At 46.7% G+C, this 22,541-nt stretch overlaps 1 protein-coding gene across 1 annotated transcript in view; it reads right to left on the reverse strand.

Moving 5' to 3' along the window:
• Positions 1-22,541, reverse strand: part of WDR12 (WD repeat domain 12) — a 484,520-nt gene that overhangs the window by 362,948 nt on the left and 99,031 nt on the right. The window contains exon 3 of the mRNA XM_069615517.1: positions 21,730-21,824. Within this exon, the coding sequence (XP_069471618.1) occupies positions 21,730-21,824 (95 nt within the window). The remainder of the gene's footprint in view (positions 1-21,729; positions 21,825-22,541) is intronic.

The following is a 22,541-nucleotide window of genomic DNA, read 5'->3' on the forward strand; positions in this document are numbered from 1 at the left end:
CCGCAGGCGCCTTTTGACCGCCCCAAAGTTCATCCGACTGCGCTGCACTTGTAGAGTGTAGTCGGGGTAAGCAGAGATGGTTGCCTCCCCTCGCCGTATGGTGCCCCCTTTACGAAAATGTTCCAGAATCTTCTCCCGGTCTTTGTAGTTGAGGATCTTGGCGATCACGGGCCTGGGCGGATTACCCGGCGGTGGCCTTCTGATCAGGGCCCTGTGTGCCCTCTCCACTGCAAATCCCTGCGTTAGGGCACCTCCGGTGATCTCCTGCAGCAGCAAAGTCTCAATAAAATCTGTGGGGTTCTGGCCCTCAGCTCCCTCCGGTAGGCCCACAATCCGGATGTTGTTTCTGCGGGCCCGACCTTCTGCCTCTTCAGCCCTGCTTTCCAGGTTGCCTACCCTCTGCACCAGGGCATGGATCTCTCGTTTGTGCGCGGTGCATTCCGCCACAGTCGGGCCCATCTCCTTCTCCAGGGTCTCTGTGCGCTCGGCCAGGGTTCGCACATCTTGTCTCAGGAGGTTCACGTCCTCCTGTACCGCCCCGACCTGAAGTTCCATCGCAGTTTTCAATTCGGCCACCGCAAGTTGGAGTTTGGTCTCCCATGTCGCCTTCAGATCTGCGATCGCTGCCAGGACCTCCTGGTTCGTTCCTCCTGCGGCCATCTCCTTGGGCTGGGCCTTTTCTTTGCTCCTGGTCCCCTCGGTGCCAGGCGATGTCTTAGCAAATTCGTCGAGCGTGGGCTGTTTATTCTTCGCCCTCAGGAGCTTGCTCGTCATATCTTCGATCAGGAGCGTCCCTTCGATCTCGCTTAGGCCCCAGGCCTGGGGGCACTATGTCCCCCCGTCGCCACACAGTTTCGGCTACCTCCAGTCAAGCTTGCTTTCGCTGGATCGCGCTGAACGTGAACTGAGGGAATCGCCTCCAGAATCCGGTCCCCGATCCTTTGTCCCAACATCAAGCGGCGGCAGCCATTTTGTCTGCCGGCGAAGCTCCGGCGCAAAAACTTCACGCGGCTCCTGGGGACACAAGCGCTGCACAATCCCGTATGAAAATGCATCCACATGTGCAGCCGAGCTTCGCATTTACAGTCATCACCGTCTATGCCACATCGTAGCGGCCGTTGCGCGGATTCAGCCGGATAATGTTCGGATCAGCGGGAGCTCCCGTTCAGGCACGTCCTTTCACATGGCGTCCAAGCCACGCCCCCCTTCCTTTGCATACATATTTCCCTTTACACATGTTTTGTAAGAGATAGGGCAGGCATTAGGTTTTGTTAGTATAAGCCATTTTGATTTGACCGAGACTACTAGGTTTTCTTTATTATTTGATGGTAGACATAGCTATATAAGGCAAAGCAGGAGTTTTTTTTCACGAACTCCGAACATTGAATAAAGGTTTTGAAACTTGTACCTCTTGTGTCAAGTGTCATACTTGTTACCATGCCTCCCTTACAGAGGGGATTTCAATGCCTGGGCTGATGAGTGTGGCTAGGATGTCAGCGAGACCTTCAGAGGGACTGTGAGAAGGGAGGAAGGGCATCTGGGAAGAACCAGGGCATTAGAGGGCTTCTAGATGCATGGAGGGTGGGTCACCCTGGAGAGAAGGGGTACACTTTTTTCTCAGTGCCGAGAATTGATTTGCCATTGCCCAGGGATCAGGGAGGAAGAGTTGCACAATGCAAGTCTCGACCAATTGGGTGGTTGGACCACAACATGGTCTGGATGGAAATTGATGTGTTAATCCTTTGTTAATACTGGCTGGTGATTTTAATGCGAAATTGGGTCTAGGGGAGCTGTCGACAAATGTAGACCCTGGAGAAGAATTTGCTTAAGGTGTAGTAGCCCCTGCACAAATGGAGGATGAAAGAATGTGCACAAGGGGTTTACAGTTTTCTGAGTGGTTTTTTGTGTGGGGGGTTCGGCCTTTAAACGGCCGTGTAGGCAATGACCGGCCTGGGAGGCCAACCTTTGTGGACACAGAGGGATCCTCCACAATTGACTATTTTTGTCTTCACGTAAGAGATTGGTACCTAATTAAGGAGTTTGATGTTCTTGAGAATTTATGCAGTGACCACCACGCATTGCGGTTGGTCTTGGGAATGGTCTCACCGATGGTCTCAAAAGTAATTTTTTTTACACTTGGACCATTGCAGTCTCAATCCCCTGTGTAAACAGAGAATAAAATGGGCTAAGTTGGACCCTGTGGACACACAGTCGTCCATATGCAAAGTGAACAGTGAGGAATTCATGCTTATTCTATCAAATGGACATCCCCCAGGTCGCATAATCTTAGCCTCACAGAAAATTTGGGATACTATGTCGAATATCTTCCAAAGGGATTTCAAAACGGGGAGAAAGAAATTGGAAACCTGGTTTGACGAATCTTGTCAGTCAGCACAGAAAAACCTTAAAATTATCCTGGGTGCAAGAGATAGTACCCGGCGGGACATAATTGCCGCTAGGGCACATTATAAATGCGCTCTTGCCACTAGGAAGTTCAACCTAGATGAGCAAGCCTGGGAGGAACTACTCCAGGCTGTACAGTCACGAGATTCCAAAATATTTTGGGATTTTGTGGCAAATGGCCCCCCCTATAAAAGATTGAAAACATACAAGGAGAACACTAAGTGCTCTGGCTTGGTCTGATCACTTTAGCTCCCTATACAAAGTTCCTCCTTCTTCTTGCTTTGAGGGTCCACGTGGTTCTTCCTTGCGTTTTACAATTCAAGAGGTAGAGTTGGCCATACGTAAGCAACTCCCCAATCACGCTCCCGGGCCAGATGCTATCCCTGCTGATATTTTTTGTATGGAGGTGGACCTTTGGGCACCTTTACTGACCAAGTCCTTTAACGCATATTTAGAACTGGGCACCTATCCGGCGACATGGGGTCAGGCTATAATCTTCCCCATTTTTAAGAAGGGTGATCCTGGTAGCCCTCTTTCTTATCGTCCAATTTCCCTCTTGGATACCTCATTCAAAATTTTTGGTAGGGTAGTTTTGGCACGGCTCGAACAGTGGATTTCTGACTCAGGGGTTCCCACAGAGACCCAATATGGTTTCCGTCCAGGACTGGGAACCAGAGACCAGGCTCTGAATTTATATTTGGTGGGTGCTTCATCAATATGTGTTAGGGGCGAGCCACTATACTTGGCCTTCATGGACCTAAGCACCGCATTTGATAAAGTGGATAGGGCGATGCTCTGGGCCGTGCTCAGGTCCATGGGCTGCCCGGAAGACCTGGTCAAGGTGCTCCAAATAATACATGTAAATACATCAGCTTGTGTGAGATTTGGTGACCAGGGACAGTGTACAGCTTTTTTCGAGACCTTTCTGGGTGTACGCCAGGGTTGTGTTGTGGCACCGGTGCTTTTTGCATTGTATATAAACGGTGTATACCAGGCCTTCGTTAACTCTAATGTAGACTTCATTAGAATAGGAGGTGTTCCCCTACCTGTCCTAGGCTACGCCGATGACATGGTACTTATAGCACGTACCCCTATAGCCTTACAACGCCTGGTGGATATTTACACTGAATTTATGGCCACTCACAAACTCGGTGAACTCCCAAAAATCCGCTGTTATGGCTTGCAGGAGAACAGGCGTCAGATCCCTCAAGATGCGGAGGATATTGAGTGGTGGAGAACCCATTCCCAGGGTTACTAGTTTTGCATATTTGGGAATCAGCTTTACCGAGAACTGGCGAGGGTTTGGCCACGTGGACAAACAATGTACGAGGATGAGACAGGCCTTGGGTGGCATATCCCGTTTTCAAAATAACTGTCTAGGACATCCACTCAAGCTTATCCTTGAAGTCTACAGGGCACAAACCAAAACAGCCACTAACTATGGGCTGCACTGTGGGGCATTGAAAAGATTCCAAGCATTGAAAAATTTGAGAATAGTTTCTTTAAAAAAAACTACTTGGGCTTCCGCAGTCAGCGCCAAATTATGGCACCGATTTGGAACTAGGGTGCCCCCATATTGGTGATGAATGGTTACTGGCCCCCCCTTGCGCATTGGATGGCGTTATGGTCAAATCAGAAAGCCATTCTTTCACATAAAATCATAACTGCATTGGTAAGAAGTCAGGCTGCCAAGAAAATACTGTGGCTCATTTATATTGAGAAATGTGTGAATCAGTTAAACTGTGCTAGCCTCATCTGCCCTCCAGCCTTTTTGACTCCGTGTGTAGTAAGGGTCCACAAGCAATTGTATAAATCCATCCTCGAGTCAAAACAGAGAGTCTGTTGCACTAGGCACTTGTGCTAATAGAAGGCATGTTGTTTTAACTATCGCAGACACTATCCAGCCGTACTTTTTATTTAGTAATAAACCTTATGGCCGTTGGGCACTTACAAGAGCACGATTTGACTGTTTATGGCTGGGGGCATGTACAAAAAACTGGTCTCACAATGCTCAACCTCAGGCTTGTCCTTGCTGTCAGTACCCCGTGGAGGACCTTTTGCACTTTGTGTTGTTTTGTCCAACATATATGGACTTAAGGAGGAAAACACTTTTGCCACTACTGAGGTCAGCTGGATTGTCTCAAGCCAGACCAGCCCTTTGCCATTTACTCTCAGCTGCCACGTTGCCAGTGGCATGGGGCTCGGTGGACTATTTGAGAAAGGCCTGGCACAGGAGAACTAAAATCATCTCTCAAAATCTGACTGCATATTAACAATCTAATGACTATTCAGGCATTCCCTTGGAGGATATTAATCGCCATTCACGCATGCACTTTTAAAGTTCTGCCATTTTTTATCTAATGTGTTTCTTTTTATGTCATGTATTTTGTATTGTATTTTATCTTGTATTGCCGTTTATGGAAATTTGTTTCCGAATAAACGTATTGATGATGGAAATTGATGTGGCGAGGGCTGAGCAGAGCTGACTCGCACTGGAGGTGTAATATGGGATGAGGCTGTGGCTGATGAAAAAGAATGAGCGGTTGGGGGACTTACGGTATTCGTTACTTAAGTAACGAAAGGGGGAAATGTATGGGAGGACAGGTCAAAGAGACCCCCCCCTCCCCTGCTGTCCCCTCCTTGTGATGTCCATGACTCGTCAGGGGCCCCCCTGCCACCAGGGCCCAGGTGGTGGGTGGACCATTGGCTGACACATTGACCTAACGTACTGTATTAGGCTAGGCCCAAGAAACCATTTTGAAAGCCAGAACGCCATCTTAAGACAAGACTCCATGTGTGCTTCAGCACGGCCCCCACCTCCAGAGAATCCTCGCCTACCCTGTTGCCCTCGCTCCTTGGCAGATCCGTTGAAAGCCCGTTCTCACGAGCAGTCGGACATGAGCTAGTGTTAGAATAAACACTATCTTTCACCTTCCGCAGTGCATCATCATCCTCAGTGTGACCCGGGCCGCGGGGCTGGCTTGGAAAATAACTGTAAACCGTCCTCGATGAAACAAAAGCCTCAATCCCACACCAAGAAACTGCTCATACATATATACCTATATACATACATTGCATTACAATGATATCCCTTCTGCACGACCTCCGTGGCAAAAATCTACAAACACTGTAGGAACTGCAGAATGTGTCATTGTGTGACCACATGGTCACGATACTCAAACCCCCTCAGTATGTGCACACACTCAGGGCCCCTGGCCTCCTAATATGTGCTTCTCCAAGGGTAATGTAAAAAGTGATACCGAGTCCTTATGCCATGACTACCCTGATGCTGCTAGAATGCAAAGGAACACAAGAGTGACAGTATTGTGAGCTCTTGTAAATTGTTTAATGAGATACATAGAATGCCATCAAATGTGAATGAACGAGTTTAACGTGTATTACTGCTGTCAAACGTATTGGTCTGTTGCTCCTGCGTGCTCCACCAACCCTAATGCTACCTGACGTATTGGGTTTACAATATGATGCTAGCGCTGTTAATCTTACAAATACTTACCCTGTAGAGACTAATAGAACTGTTGATATAGTTAACATGTTCTGAAATGACTGTACTGATGTAAAGACTATAGACTGATGTAAAAACCCCTTAGCCATTTTTACATTATACATTATTATATTATACCAATCCCTTAATCTTCAATGCAATCCAATACAATTTGCAGCTTGCGAGAAGGCTATCATCGCGGGCATATCCAAAGCCACCTCCCCTCCCTTCCCATTGAAGCCTGCCAGAGAAAGCAAACGCCCGAGCTACACCGCCTCACCTCCCCCAATTCGGCTGGAGCCGCTTCAAGCATTCATGGTTCCCCCGCAGCTCACATGGCCACGAACAGCCACTTGAATTATTTAGAGCCCAGCAGCAAAATCCAGCCATAACCAGAGGCCAGAGGTGCCCCCTCATAGGTCCCACGATCCACCAGTTCACCCCAGATTAATGACGCTTGTAAAAGAGGACACCTAATATTGCACCAACATTGTGTAAAAGCATCCGTCATGACTTCTAACGAGACCCAAAGCTCGGACAGCTTACCCCGTGGCCTATGATACCTAGTCAACAAGCTAACAGCAACCCTGTATTGATGTATCGCCACAGTACCCCACCTAATGCGCATTCCTCCTGTGCTGTATTAACCTGTAGAGTAACCTATTGTAGGATTTACAGGGCAACTGACATTGCAGCATGGAATGAATGGGGTGTGCCTGGCCCTTAGGGCAGAAAGCCAAGAAAGACGTCCATCAATGACACTGACCACGCCTGACCGGACAGCGCCTCCCGGATGAGCCCAGCTGACCTGCCCACCCCACGTTGGCACCCGGCGGTGTCCACCAACCACGGAGCGACGCATCACAGCTGCACATATAGTTAGTCGACGCCACCCAATCCCCATGTACATGTGCCCCCTATAGTGTGTAGGTGCCTATGACACTTTGCAAATATAAACGCCTGTCTTTGCGATTGTCAGACAGAGCGCTCTCAGAGTTTGCAGAGTTCTTTGCATGCCCTATTTTGACTTAGATAAAGCTTCCCTTAAGCTCACCCGCACTTGGTCCTAGCCTTATTCCCATTCGGGGGAGAGTCCATTCTTGCCGCTCATTGCGGGAAGGGTCGTGCTATCTGGGGACGCTCGCCTTCACTCGCACTGGAGGTGTAATGATACATTGTAAAGGCACCCAGTGTTTTATGAGTAATTTGCAGCAGACATAACCAAGTACTTTGAAATCAATGATACAGGGCAAGTGGACATTAATGTGGTGTGGAGGCTACCTGGAGGAGGATATTAATGAGAGAGGGAGCGCGCAGGAAGAGGGAGCGTAGGTTGCAGGAGGAAATGTTATGGAAAGATATCACAGAATGTGATTTTGGAATGCATAAGTGGGAAGAGTACAATGATGAGGAGCTTGCGAGGGTGCAAATGAAAAGAGCAGAGGTGAAGGTGCTAAACGTGAGGAACACACTGCACAAATGTAAATACCTTAAGCAAAGATTCTATGAGAAGGGGGATAAGGCTGATGCTTTGCTGGTGGCCAGAGCGCAGGGGGCAGAAAGATGGTTTGTAGGGGTGCGCAATGAGGGCGGACAACCGAGTGATAAGCAGGAAGAGATCGCGGATTGTTTTGCAGGATTTTACGAGAATGTGTGTGACACGGAATGCCCGGGAGCGGATAGGGACTCAGAGTTATATCTGGCAGACAGACATGTCGGGACTTATGGAGGCTGAGGTGGGAATGCTGGAGAGCCCAATTACTGTGGAGGAAAACCCAATTAATTAACCTATAGACAGGAGGGCCTTATTCCCAAACTATCAAAGTTAATAAATACATATAGGTGCAAAGACACTGTCTGATCTACTTCCAATAAAGGATTTTCTGTAGCACAATGCTTGCACGGCTTCCTAATCATTAGGAAGCCGTGCAAGCATTGTGCTACAGATTGTTTGCAAGGAAGTATAATCAGGAATATCCTGAAGCCTTTTAATTGACTCATTGAAGTTTTTGGCACGCAGCAAATTAGAATTACGCCTTGGAATTTAGAGAGAAAATCCTTTATTGGATTTCCACATGAACTTTGACAGAATGCACTATTAGCCCTGAAGACGACCTTGGAAGTAAAGGTCAAACAACATTTCGGCTTCGCCTATGTAAACTAAATAAAAAATTTGTCAAAAGCTTAAAATAAAGACATCTAGTATTTAATAGCTAGTAATTGTTTAACTGTTTCTTAAATTGTGTCACAAGAGGTTTTTTAGTATTAAAAGCCGGTCAAGTGGCACAGCGAGTAGAGCGCTCGTTTTGGCATCCGTGCAGAGCCTGTTAACGCAGGTTCGAATCCCGGCAGGGACAAACTCAGCCTTTCATCCTTCCGAGGTCGATAAATGAGCACCACACACCGTGGGTAATAATAAGCAGCGCACAGATACCTGAGGGTTTGTAGCGCTATATAAATGCCTAATTACTATTACTATTATCAAAGCACTGGCGCAACTGGGCTAAATTAACTGAAGTGTCATTTTCATAGCTTCATAGAGCCTGAAACCCTCTACCCCACACTTGTTTTGCAGCCCATTAGTGCCAATCCGTAGAACTGAGTGTTGGATTGATATAAAGGTTGGACAGCGCAGTGGAATAAGAGCCCGTTTTCTCTTGCCTAGCTTTTTTGGTACAATTCTTGTAGTACTTTTATCGACAATCAGAGTCTCCACTTGCGAAATATTCATATATAGTGACAACATCCAGAGTTGCCAAAAACTGCGTATGTGGGTCAAAGTTAAGTTCTTTTACTACATTGAGTATACCAATAGTGTCTTTTAGATATGAGCGCATATTGGGAACTTCTGGTTTGAGGAAGGAATTTACAAACTGTGAGAGGCTCTAAGATGGAGTTGGTGCCTGCCACTATGAGTCGACCCGGTGGTGGTAAAATGCCTTTATGCACCTTTGGCAGGGCATACAAGGAGGGGATCTTTGGGTGTTTTGGGCATAGAAATTCTGCTTCCTTAGGGCTAATATGCCCTTGGCATAGTGGCTTCTCAACTATCCTAGTGATCAATACTCTTAGGTTGGCTGTCGGGTCACCAGGAAGCTTCTGATAATTGTCTCTATTAGTCAACAAGGCTGTTACCATTTAGTCCTAGTCCTTAATATTCATAATGACAATGGCACCCCCTTTATCAGCCAGTTTTATAATCTCACTATTCTTGCCCAGATTTTTCAATGCAACACATTCTCTGTTGGAGATATACTGGAATTGGTGAATAGATTCCTTTTCCATCTTTTCCAGCTTCTTAAGTATTGCCCTTTCAAAAGGTAATGGATTCCGCTTTGATAATGTTAGAATAAAAAGTAGATTTCGGATGTAAAACCAGTGACATCTTTCTGCTCTTTTACTCCATTGGTATTTTCTCTCTCACCAAAGTATTGTTTTCGTCTAATTTTACGCATTAGGCGGGCAAGGTCTATCCTAGTCTCAAAGGGATCATATGATGCTGTAGTGACAAAGCAAAGGCCTTTTTGAAGAACTTTCAATTTGTCATTCGATAGTGAGTGGGTGGAGCGATTAACCACTAGTAATTCTGTTGGCAGAGCAATCTTCTCCCTCGACTCCTTGTGATTCTGGGGGAGTTCTGATCTTGTCCTCTCCATGGTCCCCTTCCTCTGCCTCATTTTGGGTTGATCATGTCCTGATTGGTTAGGTCTATTCTGAAATTGGACATGTCGATCTCTTGACTGATCTCGATTCCTAGAGGAATTCCGATCCTCCCCCCTCGAAGTGCATGGTGTGTTATCTTCTTCCGAGCTCGCGCTCAAAAAACTCCAGGCATCTAGTGTATTCCTTCTCCGTTTTTATTCTTGGCAACTTCCATCTACGGGATTGACTTGGTCCAGTCTCAGTGTCTGCTACCTTATCTTAATATGTATCTGTGATATATGGGTGCGTTCATTCATGTGAGAAGGCTGCAATGCCCTTTTTAAATGTTTTGTACTTTTTAATTTGATTGACACGGTCTAAACTGCGTTAATGATTAGAAGTAGCCAATCTCGTGTGCATTTGTTTGCAATGTAACTCCAGTCCTTGCGGTACGATTGAGGAAGATACGAGGTTCTATTCGACTACTTAGGCCATCTGGGGCTGATTGTGCTCGTAGATATTCTGTCATTAATAGCCCAAGAAACTCTGTCCCGATAAATGTTTTCCTCAAGCCTAACACCTCATTCCATTTGTCGTCAGCTGATGGCATATCAGCTGTTGGACTGTTCCCAATCAGAAATGGTGCAGCTAGAACAGTCTCACCAATTCCTCAACAAATGCTAATTAGTAGGATTCCGTCATTGTATTAATGTTTATTTCAGTATTGCAGGGAAACCCTTGTACTACGGTTCTCATACATGTGTCTGGAAGAGAAAGTGCGTTAATCACTAGGGCTAACCAATGGCTGAGGCAACAATGAGCAGGCTCCCCAATGGGGTATCACATGGGGAGGACGGATACACACTTAAGGCATTGATCACAGTAATACACAAAGAGGGCAGGGACCCCACGCTGTGCCCCTCATACCGCCCCATCTCGCTATTAAACATTGACGAGAAGATCTTTACAAGAATATTGGCCACTCGCATGGAGGGGGCGATGCCACGCCTGGTGCATCAGGGTCAGGTTGGCTTTATCGCTGGAAGACGGGGGGTTAGGGGAGACATTGTATGTAAAACCCTCCACCTCATGTAATACGCGCAAAGGGATTTCGCCCTCCTCAACCTGGATGCTGAAAAGGCGTTCGATAGGGTGGAGTGGGGCTTCGCATTTGCAGTGGTCTGTAAAAAAAAAATTGGGATTCGGGGACAGGATTATGCGTGCAACTGGGGCGATACACAGACCACGTGGCACGGTGGTGGTCAACGGGAATAACTTCAGAGAGTTCCGCCTTCGGAGGGTGTTATGCTTGAGCTAAAACATGGCGCTGGTGCGCAGTGCATTCTGGGAGCGCTCGGAGCCATGATGGATATTTACTTCATGCCGCAGTGAAAAGCTGCACTCATTTTGCTAAGAGCTAGATTCACGATGCTGAAGAAAACATGCTTTCCAAACCTGGTATGCAGTCAAGGACATTTCTGCTGGGAAAGCTAACTTTGTTATGTCTTGTTATGAGCTATGGGACTATTTTCTGTGGTGCTTGTTTTTAGAGGAGGGAGGCACTTTGCTCCTTGAGGGTACTGTCGGTTGACCCAGCTGGCAACCAACGGCTGCTCATCAATGCGCAAGTGCGTTGCCAGAAGGTTCGAGAAATCACCACCCCTTTTGAAGGGTGCATATATGCGGACCCCCTGAGCGGTCAGGTGACACTTCAGCCGGAGGGGGACGCTTTCGTCCGGCATACCTGTGGGCTGTTGTGCTCTCGGCCTGGCTGTTATCGGGGCCTTCCAGCCGCTTCTGACGAGATGAGGAATCCAGTTACGCTCACGGTGATGTATTTCCTTTTGAATTCTCTGTTTCTTCTGTGATTTTTTTCTATGTTATCACTGGTTGCTTCTAAGCTTTGAATAAATAGCCGTATAAGTGCTCATTATTTTCTAAGAGTGTGTGGTTGCAAGTTATTGCGTCTTCCTGAGTTCAAAGTATTGGCTCTGTAATTGTACTGGTGATTTTTGACTGTCCGTGCACTTTGGGAGATCAATACATTTTGGCGTCACGAACAGGATATTTGTGATGAATTGTTCCAAATATTCAAGAATCTGTTTGAAGGTAGATAGGTTTTGGTTACCTTGCAAGCGAAAGTAATTTGGCAGCGAGTGTTGAACTGTGTTAAGCTGTTTTTTTTTCCTTTGCCGGTGTGTGCGTGCTTGTGGGAGTAATTGCAGTGTGGAAAGAAAAAAAGATATATAGATATAAAGAGGTTTTGTTTTGTTTTCAGTAATGAGTAGTTTGTTCAGGAAAAAGAGCGTTACCGCTGGCGGTGAATGTTTTGATGTTATCATTCCAGGCTGGTCTAAGAGTTCTTATGATAAATTGGCCCAGGCGTGGGAAGCGGCGCAGGGCTAAGTGAAACATGGGATCAGGGATTGGGAGATGCTGATCCGTCTGATGTAATGGTGTGCTTGCAACAAGTTCCAGTGGAACGTGGCAGAAAATGCGCTGCATTAGGTAGCGCGAGGTTGGGTTCTTTTGCATGCTTATAGGAAAATACATCAAATGAAGTTGGAAATAAAAATGAGGTTTTGCGATTAGAAAGCGCTGGCTGCAGAAAGGCAGACTGCCTTAACGCAGCAGATTGAAATGAAACTTTTTAAAAAGATAAGGCTGACACATATCAGGCTGTGGCCGAGAGGGCAGCAGTTAGAGTAGCCCAGTAGAAGTATAGGAAAAGACGGGGAGGGGTCAACAAAAGAAAGGTGGCAGCTGTAAACGCTACCGCCGGTGTGTACTGGGACCCGGATAAGTGGGATGGTGATGTTTTTGACTCCACCAGTCTAGAGAGTAGTTCCGCAAATGAGTCCGATCCCACGATGGAAATTAAGCAGAAAACAGTGGCGGCTAAGCCCGTTAGAAGACGGCGAGCCGGACCCCACCCGCAGAATCCTGCAGGCAGAGTGGTGGATTTAACCACGCTGGAGGATTACACCCAGCAAGAGGTTGGGGAAATTATTACCCGTTTGAGGCAAAAATCAGGGGAACCTTTATTGACATGGATGGGGAGATTGCTAGATGGGGCGCTGCAGAGTTGTTGGGAGATTCCACGGACTCACCGTGTTTTCTACCCTTGTCAACTGACACCAATGTACAGGAGGTCTTAAGGGCAGGGCCGCCCCCTGATGACAATGGTCAAGATGCACAGGTGTCTTTGTTGCACCTAGCAGCCCAGGCATGTAACCGTAAATACCCCCATTACCACAGATTGGCCTAGTGAAGAAACAAAATGGTATACTTTGAAAGAGGCAATTCAAAAAGTCAGAGAGCATGCTATGAAAGAGGCAATTCACGTAGATGCTCCAGGACACATGGGGGCAGTGCCACTCTGTTTCAACTCGAAACATGGCGATTAGAACTGCGCCACCTGCATACAGAAGTGTCATTATAACTTTGCTCGTAGGTATGACGGGCAAACCCACTGATGAACTAGTGGATGCCATTTGGCAACTAGCAGATTTAGGGGAGTGGGACAAGAGTGATGACAAGCCACGGGAGAGAGAGGGGCGTAGTGAGAGAAGAACCGAAGGCAGGAGGCAAGATATTAGAGACTCCCGAGTGTCCCGAAAAGACATGTTTTTGGCTTTGTTAAAAGATGGTGTGCCACGAGAAGAAATTGATGGCATTGAAACCAGAGTAATGTATGAATTCTACAAAAAAAAAAAAGAGGACTTGCAGCCAAAGAGTGCTATAAACAGGTTAAGAAACAGGTAGTAACCAAGCCACAGGGGGACACCTCACCTTCCGCTCCTCCTGAGGAAGAAGAAGAAGAAGGGTCTATGGGGACACCTTCCCCGTACCAGCCAACATACGCTGATTTGAGGAAGGTGGTGAGTGCAATGCTAGAGGCGGAGTTAAGTCACACTCATTCGAAATTTGACTAGGGCTACGGCCAAGCTCCGGCAGCGTCTGCTCGCATAGAAGTTGATAGGCGGCCCCATGTTGATGTTAAGATTTTTTTGGGGGCCAGGAAATACGCATGGGGTGCGAGCATCGATAGACACCGGGGAGGAGGCCTCTCTGATTCATGGCAATCCAGCACGATTTAAAGGCAAACAATTTACTATTACAGGTACTGGGGGAAAGGAGACCCCCCCCAAGACAAACGAAAGTCGAAATGGAAATAGGCAATTTGAATAGGCAGAAATACCAAGTGTTGATTGTCCTGATACCTGAATATATAACTGGCTTTGACATTCTGGAAGGGTTGACTTTGGGACTTGGAGGTAAAATGTACCAGTTTGGGGTGAGTGCATTGATCTGTACACCCATTACCGTAGGCAAATTGAAGATGCCCGCAGTGCAAGTGCCTGTGGCAACCAAGCGGGTAGCAATGAAGCAATACTGCATTCCTGGGGGGCACAAGGACATTTCAGACACCATCAAAGAGTATGTGGAGGCGGGTGTGTTACGCCCTATCACCACTGCATGGAACAATCCTCTCTGGCCTATTAAAAAGGGGGATGGGTCGTGGAGGACGACGGTGGATTACTGCGAGTTGAATAAACACACTCCTCCCTTAGTGCCTGCGGTCCCAGATGCCATTACCTTGATTGAGAATGTCCAAAAGTTTGAGGGGACTTGGTATGCAGTGGTAGACTTAGCCAATGCATTTTTCTCTGTGCCAATTGCTGAAGAGTGTCAAGAGCCGTTTGCATTTTCTTGGAGCGGGCATCAGTACACCTTTACAAGGTTACCTATGGGGTACATACATAGCCCGACTATCTGTCACCGGCTGGTGGCAGAGCACTTAGACAAGATACCGTGTAAACCTGACATACAAATCTCACTAGATTGATGATATTTTGATTCAGGGCAAGGATGAGCACAGTCTGCAAAGTCAGTTAAATGTCATAATGGAAGGATTGAAGAAGGAAGGGTGGGAGATTAACCCTAATAAAATTCAAGGTCCAGCTGAAACAGCGATATTCCTAGGGATTCAGTGGCATCATGGGCATCGAGAAATGGTGCCAAAAGCCTGACAGAAAATACTTGAATTCACCACTGCAATGAACAAAAACCAAGCTCAGCAGTTTATAGGGCTGTTTGGGTTTTGGAGACAGCACATTCCCCATTTAGGGCAGATATTGGCCCCCCTCTACAAAGTGACACGCATGAAATATGAGTTTCAGTGGGGGGGGGAGAGCAGCAGAAAGCATTTGAGTTGGCGAAAGACACCGTGCAGCAGGTGCTTGATTTATGGACATTGAAAGAAGGCGAAGTGGAATTGAATGTGTCTGTACAAGACAATTATGCTAACTGGAGTGCGTGGCAGAAACAGGACAGGAAACGTGTGCCATTGGGGTTTTGGAGTCGCAAGTTGCCCGATGCTGGTAACTCATACACTCTGTTTGAGAAGCAGTTGCTGGCATGTTATTGGGCCCTTGTTGATACCGAGCAAATGACGGTGGGTCATGATGTATTGATGAGGCCAGAAATACCAATCATGCAATGGGTACTGAGCTCTCCTAAAACGCATAGAATAGGACATGCTCAAGAAGCCAGCATAATTAAATGGAAATGGTACATTCAAGACAGAGCCAAATCAGGGAAGGGTGGAGTTGCGAAATTACATGAGCAAGTAGCCAACATACCGCCCTCAGATTACATACCACCGGAAGTGCCTGAAAAACGCGAGTCTCCCGTGAAATGGGGAGTACCTTACAGCGATTTGACCGTTGAGCAAACAGAGCATGCCTGGTTCACGGATGGCTCAGCCCGATATGTGGGAAATGAGCGATACTGGAAAGCAGTGTCGTACAATCCCAAGGCAAAAAAGATGTTGACAACGTCAGGGAAAGGGAAGAGCAGTCAGTTTGCAGAGCTTTACGCAGTTTACCAAGCATTGAAACAAGAGACCCCTGGTCGATGTCATGTGTACACGGATTCATGGTCAGTGGCAAATGGATTGGCGGTGTGGTTGCCAACCTGGAAAAAGAATGGGTGGAAGATTCATTCAAAAGAGTTGTGGGGAAAAGAACTGTGGCAAGATATCGCAGAAAGGTTATCACAAAGTGAAGTCACTGTGCATCATGTGGACGCGCATTGTGCCACAGACTCATTAGAACGTTGGTTTAATTCTGTTGCAGACGAACACACCAAGGTTTCATCTGTGGATGCGGAGGATCAGGAAGACGATTTGGAGGGTTTGGCCAAGTGAGCTCACCAGAAATGTGGGCACCTTGGAGAAAAGGCTATCAGGTGGGCACAAGCTCGAGGAATCAGTATTCCTTTAGAGGTAGTGAAAACGATCATTTTGCAATGTCCAGTGTGCCAACACCAACAGCATAGACCTATTCCTCAGATTATTCGCGGTACATTGCGAAGAGGAAAACTACCAGGTCAAATGTGGCAGATTGATTATATCGGTCCCATGCCAATCAGTAAAGTTTGTCAGTATGCATGCACTATTGTGGATACATATTCAGGATACATGATGGGTTTTGCCATGCAAGCGTGCAACACAACTGAACACCATCAGGTTGTTAGATCAGATCATATTACATTATGGAGTGCCTTTGCAGATTCAAAGTGACAATGGGTCACATTTCAAAGGCAAACTGATACAGGAGTATTGCCAGGAAAAGAGCATTGAGTGGCTATACCATGTGCCTTATTACCCTGCTGCTTCAGGGCTGATTGAAGGAATGAATGGGTTGTTGAAAGAACGGCTGCGCAAATCTGGAGATGGCAAGCTGGCGTGATTGTGTGTTTGATGCGGTGCAAGTACTAAACAATAGGCCTGTGAATGAGCATGAAACTCCTTTGATGAGGCTAATGACTCCTACTTTACAGATTCAACCCAATTCAGTCAGAGAAACCCTATTGTACTGGGAAATTACCCCGGGTTCTTTAGCTCCCTATCGAGCGACTCCAGAATCAGCAGGGGTAGACTTGCATTCAGATTAGACCCAAGAGGGATGGTTGTAATTGAAACAGGGATTGGAGTACAAATTCCCCCAGAGCATATGGGATGGATTGCCCCTATATCTGGCCTAGCATTGAAGGGAGTTCAAGTGTTGGGAGGGGTAATTTACGATTACCAAGGCGAGATCAAAGTCATCCTGATGAATAGTGGGGACCAATTGTTACCAATCCACAAGGGTGATCGGGTGGCCCAATTGATTATCATTCCCATTAAGTTGTCCATGATTAAGAAGGGGGAGCCTCCTACAGTGTTAACTACCCGTGGGGATTGTGGTTTTGGCTATTCAGACAGTATGGTACCGGGTGCAAAGGTGTGGGTAGAGAAGCCAGGTGGCCCACCAGTGCCCGCAGATGTCATCGCATCAGGCAAAGACCAAGTAGTTTTAGTAATGGAGCCCGGTAGAAAGAAATGGCAATATGTGACCGCAGACAAATGTTACCTGAGAGAGTGATGTAAAACACCGATATCTCTTTTCTGGGTTTGCCTTGTAGATCCTGTGTCTGGCTGGCGTAATTGTGGTACTAAATGGACTCCATTTGGGAGGGTTAAACAGCATGCTGCTACCAACGAAAAATGTCACATCTGTGCCAATGATCAAGGGGATACTGATAGTGATGAGTAATGTTGTCCAAAAGCAGCCTTATGCCGATGCCGAAAAGCCAGCCAGACTGAAGACATGGATTCATGAAATGCGGCAAACACGTCAGGCGCAAGTGAAAACAACCTTGATGCCAGTAATGCAAGAGGCATTTACAGGACGGCGGAAACATTCTCCCACGATTACCCAAATGGAGAATATGTGGATATATCTGGCACAGCAGGTGCTCAACATAACGCACTTTTGCCTTACTGATGTGCCCAATGCTGAAGCCTTATTGACTATGTGCTTAGTGGCAGTGCCAACACCAGTTCCGGTTTTAAAGCATATTTTCGGCGTCACACACAATGATTCTTTGGTTCAAGATTCTGATATTAGGCAATCTTTTTCCGTCTATGAGTACTGCAGATTTTGCCAGGAAACCAATCGCAAATGGAGAAATTTGACACGTGTTATAACCTATAATATAACCCAAGGCGATGTGTGCTACCTTATGACATGCAATACAAAAGAAATTGGCAAATGCCAACAGCTTGATTTAACCAAACAGCAAAATCATACAGTGTTTGAGCAACGATTATGTTCGCGAGTGCCACGCACATGTACCAGTGTGAATAATACTATGTCTTGTAATCAATCAGCGATAGCTGGCAGTCATTTGAATCATGTGAAACTTCCAACAGGATGGCTCTTTTTATGTGGCAACATCACATACACTTATATTCCAGCTAACATTTCCGGAGGTCCATGTACCTTAACTCGATTAGGACTAATGATGTTTCCTTTACACCCAGCGATAACTCGAGGCAAAAGGTCAACTTTCAAGTCTGTGGGTCTACCCCCCCCCATTGTGATTCACATGTGCATTTGTTATCAGAAGCTGAGGTTCTAGCATTAACCCTTTCATTAGTGGGAGTTTGGGGTTTAGCTGCTGGGGGTTACAAATCTTTGATGAAATTAGCATGTTTAGTAGTCAAGGGACTTAATCATACTTCTCAGGCATTAGAAGAATTACTCCTTGATAGTCAAGTTATTAGAAAAGAAACTTTGCAAAACAGAGCTGCTGTTGATTATCTATTGCTAAAGCATAATTTAGGTTGTAACGCAGTTGAAGGTATGTGTTGTTTCAATCTAAGTGACCATTCACGATCCATTCAAAGTCATATTCGAGGTTTGAGGGATCTCATTTCTCAAGTGTCCCAAGATCATACTGGGAATTGGTGGGATTAGTTATTTTCATGGATTCCTGATGTTGGGGGTACACTACGTTACGCTTTTGCTTGCATTTGCATTATATTAGCTATCATAATAGCTTGTTCTTGTTGTATTCAATGTATTCCTAATTTAGTTTTAATATTTCGTCGGTTTCAGAGACCGGCTCCTCTGCCACTGGGCTATGGAAGATAAATCCAAGGGTGGAATTGTTATGCTTGAGCTAAAACATGGCGCTGGTGCGCAGTGCATTCTGGGAGCGCTCGGAGCCATGATGGATATTTACTTCATGCCGCAGTGAAAAGCTGCACTAATTTTGCTAAGAGCTAGATTCACGATGCTGAAGAAAACATGCTTTCCAAACATGGTATGCAGTCAAGGACATTTCTGCTGGGAAAGCTAACTTTGTTATGTCTTGTTATGAGCTATGGGACTGTTTTCCATGGTGCTTGTTTTTAGAGGAGGGAGGCACTTTGCTCCTTGAGGGTACTGTCGGTTGACCCAGCTGGCAACCAACGGCTGCTCATCAATGCGCAAGTGCGTTGCCAGAAGGTTCGAGAAATCACCACCCCTTTTGAAGGGTGCATATATGCGGAACCCCCGAGCGGTCAGGTGAGACTTCAGCCGGATGGGGACGCTTTCGTCTGACATACCTGTGGGCTGTTGTGTTCTCGGCCTTGCTGTTATCGGGGTCTTCCAGCCGCTTCTGGCAAGATGAGGAATCCAGTTACGCTCACGGTGATGTATTTCCTTTTGAATTCTCTGTTTCTTCTGTGATTTATTTCTATGTTATCACTGGTTGCTTCTAAGCTTTGAATAAATAGCCGTATAAGTGCTCATTATTTTTAAGAGTGTGTGGTTGCAAGTTATTGCGTCTTCCTGCGTTCAAAGTATTGGCTCCGTAATTGTACTGGTGATTTATGACTGTTCGTGCACTTTGGGAGAGCAATACAGAGGGGCACAAGGCAGGGCTGGCTGCCCGCTGTCCCCCCTTCTGTTTGCCCGGTCTATCGAACCACTGGGGATTAAAATTAGCTAACGGCGCAGATAGAGGGCATTAGGGTAAGCGAAGAGTACAAGTTGAGCCTATATGCAGAGAATAGCCTCTGCAATTTGGTAACATCATTAACGCTGCTCGGGGAGTAATTAGGGTGCTGGGGGAATACGAAAAGGTGTCAGGATTTAAAGGTAAATACCAATAATTCAACCCTCTTCCCCTTTTGTCAGGAGGAGGGGGACGCGGGAGAAGGTTTAAGGGATCTGGGGATACCGATTGAGCGACACAAGCCTAAACACTTGGGAATATAACCTTTACTCGATTAATTATCCCCCGGTTGTGCGAAGGCTCTTCGATGACATGGAGGCCTGGTCGCGGCTTACTTTGGCTTGGCAGACTGAATGCGGTTAAAATGACCCTGCTTCCGCAGATCTTGTACCTATAACGAACACTGCTGATTGGGATGCCAGGCCTCCGTGTACCTATACCAAATGCTGATTGAGATGCCAGACCTCCATTTTGCAGAGGTGAATCAGAGAATTCTGAGATTCATATGTGGAGGGCAGAAGCAGAGCGTCTCCTACAAGAGGTTGGTGCAACCAAAAGATATGGTTGGGAGTCGGGCTCCCTGACATTCGTACGAACTTCAGAGCAGCGCAGTTCAGGGCGATAGTCCCTCATTTGAGGGTTGATGGTAAAAACAAAGGGTGCAAATAGAGAAACACTGAGGCCAGTAAGGCTGGCCAAATCGCTCTGGGCCCCACACAGAGCGTTCCCCCAGTCTGCTTGCAAGCACAGTATCCTCTGCCTGCTGTGGCCATTGTGGAGGCAGAAAAAAAGAAAAATGACTGATGTCACACCCTGGCCTTTTCCCCATAAGCCACATATGGGCCCCCCTGATTAGGGATGACATCCAGGACCCGTCCCGGTTTCAGGATTGGTAAGAGGCAGGGCTGGAGCGAGTGGGGCAGGTGGTTAAAGGGGATGTTTTTGTGGAGTTCAGGATACTGGAGACTAGCTTTCGTATTGGCAGGCTATCAGTGCTCAAATATCTCCAACTGAAAGGAGTGCTGATGGCAGCTAAATGGTAGGAGAAGATATAACAGGGGCTCACAGAGACCAAAAAAGTGCTGAGCACCGAGATGTCAAAGCTGTACCAGACCCTCCTGGCGACAACGGGGGGAGACACAGGGAGGTATAGGAGGAAGTGGGAAGAGGATCTGGGAATGAATGTTGATAAACTATGGGGATTGTTGTGCAGGAGCGCGCATAAAACATCCATAGTGCGCCAGTATAAAGTGCACGGTATTAAATTACTTTATAGATAGCAGTGGGGCCCGGAACACCTCAAACATTTTCCCGGGGGTGGACCCTAAATGTTGGAGGGGATGTGGCCAGAAAGCAGATTATTGGCATATGTGGTGGGGATGCGTGAAGGTGCAAAGATTCTGGAAGGAGGTCCATGTTTGGATAATGAGATTAGATGGAATAGGGCGTAGCCTGGACCCCTTAGATGGGGGTGGAGGAAATGCAGCACATGGTGCAATTCCTGCTATAGGCCGCACGTGCATGTCTGGCGGCGGGATGGAAAAGGGCGTCGCTCCCAGGTGAGCAGCAGTGGGCCTTGAAAGCCAGGGAAATTTATGACATGGACATTTGTACAGTATTGATGCACGACCAGCAGCCGTCATGTGAAATGCAATGGTCTGCTTTCCTTGATAAATATAGCCCCAGGGACCCCAGTAGGTGTACAGAGGGGTGAATGTGGGCCTGTGTTAAAGGACTGGAGTGGAGGACACCCAAGCACAGCCCTCAAAGAGGGGACCCTTGTTGCCACAGGTAAAAGCAAGCCACAACTGCTGAGGAGCATAAATGACACAGCAGTGCCAGAAAGTTATGAAAGGGCCGCTCCCATCTTCGTGTGCTTTGTGGGGGAGGGGAATTGTGTGACTGTTTCGGATCAAATGTTAAAATCAGCAGTAATCTATGTAGTGCCTCTATGGACCTGTCTCTACTGTGTTGTATCAAATTAACTGCTAATAAAGTTACTAAAAAAACTTGAATTGTCTTCAAGAGTTGGTGAGTTCTTGAGGCCATCTTTGACACAGGACATGGGGCCACTTGGCAGTTATGAATTAATAAAAACTAGCATCAACAGAGTCGAAATAACAGCAACAAAACCTGTAGCGCTGAAGGACTGAGGCTGGGCCTTTTTTGATGAGGTCAAGCATGTGATAAAGGAAGTGAGTGAGAGCGATTAAGAGCACATGTGTGAAAGCGCAAGTGAGTGAATTAGTGAGCGAGAGCGCTCAAACTGTACGCAAACATTCTTTATTTTGCAGCTTGATCTTTTGGGGTGGCTTAACCAGCCTCTGCCTCCACAGGTAAACACCTACCGTCGAGATGCCCTCCATGTCCATATGCTTGGCCAGCGCCAACCGCAAGAACTGACCGTTGATGAGGAAATCGAACTCCACATGTTTGTGGTCCGCTGCAGGGAACAAAGCGGAAAGAAAAAGGGGTTACATTTTTTTTTTTCCACACAGTTCAGCTGTACAGGCTGGCAACATTGAAGTTTGCCACCCACCACCCTTGCTCCAGGCATCTTAAAAGATGAAGGGTCACCAGTACAGTACCACTACTGCAAGTGAATTACCAGTTTCTCTTGTCAGCTGATCAAGGGAAGAAGAAGGGAGTGGACCACCACAGGAAATACGAGCCTCAAAGAAACAACCAATAATGCTAAATCATTTCCTGCTGAATGGATTTGAGGTGTTAGGAAAAAGGAAGGTGTCACAGGAAGCAACCTTCATGCACCTTTAGCCTTGGAGATGCCATAACCTTAAATAAGCACAGATTCCTGTGGGGGTGGCAGATTTGGTAACCAGTGCGAGGGCCAGCATCAAGGCACAAACAACAGGAAGAGATTATAGGTACAAGGTAAGATCAGTAGGAGGGTGTCAGGCACCGAGGGAAGAAGAATTTTAAACGTATCCAGCACAAAACATCCAACAAGAACAGGCCTACAATGAGACAATATTGTTGAGAGCACTGAATTAGCAATCAGATAATTTACTGTGTGTAGCTTTAACATCCAATAATGCATATTAAGCATATGTTTTAGGCATTGATTAATGTACAAAATGAATTACATCCTTTGGATGACTTCAGGCAAGAAAAGAAGAGGAAAGATGGGGACAACCCGTGC

The sequence above is a fragment of the Ambystoma mexicanum genome, chromosome 9 (genome assembly GCF_040938575.1).
Source record: "Ambystoma mexicanum isolate Mex_15411 chromosome 9, UKY_AmexF1_1, whole genome shotgun sequence".
Taxonomy (NCBI): Eukaryota; Metazoa; Chordata; class Amphibia; order Caudata; family Ambystomatidae; genus Ambystoma; species Ambystoma mexicanum.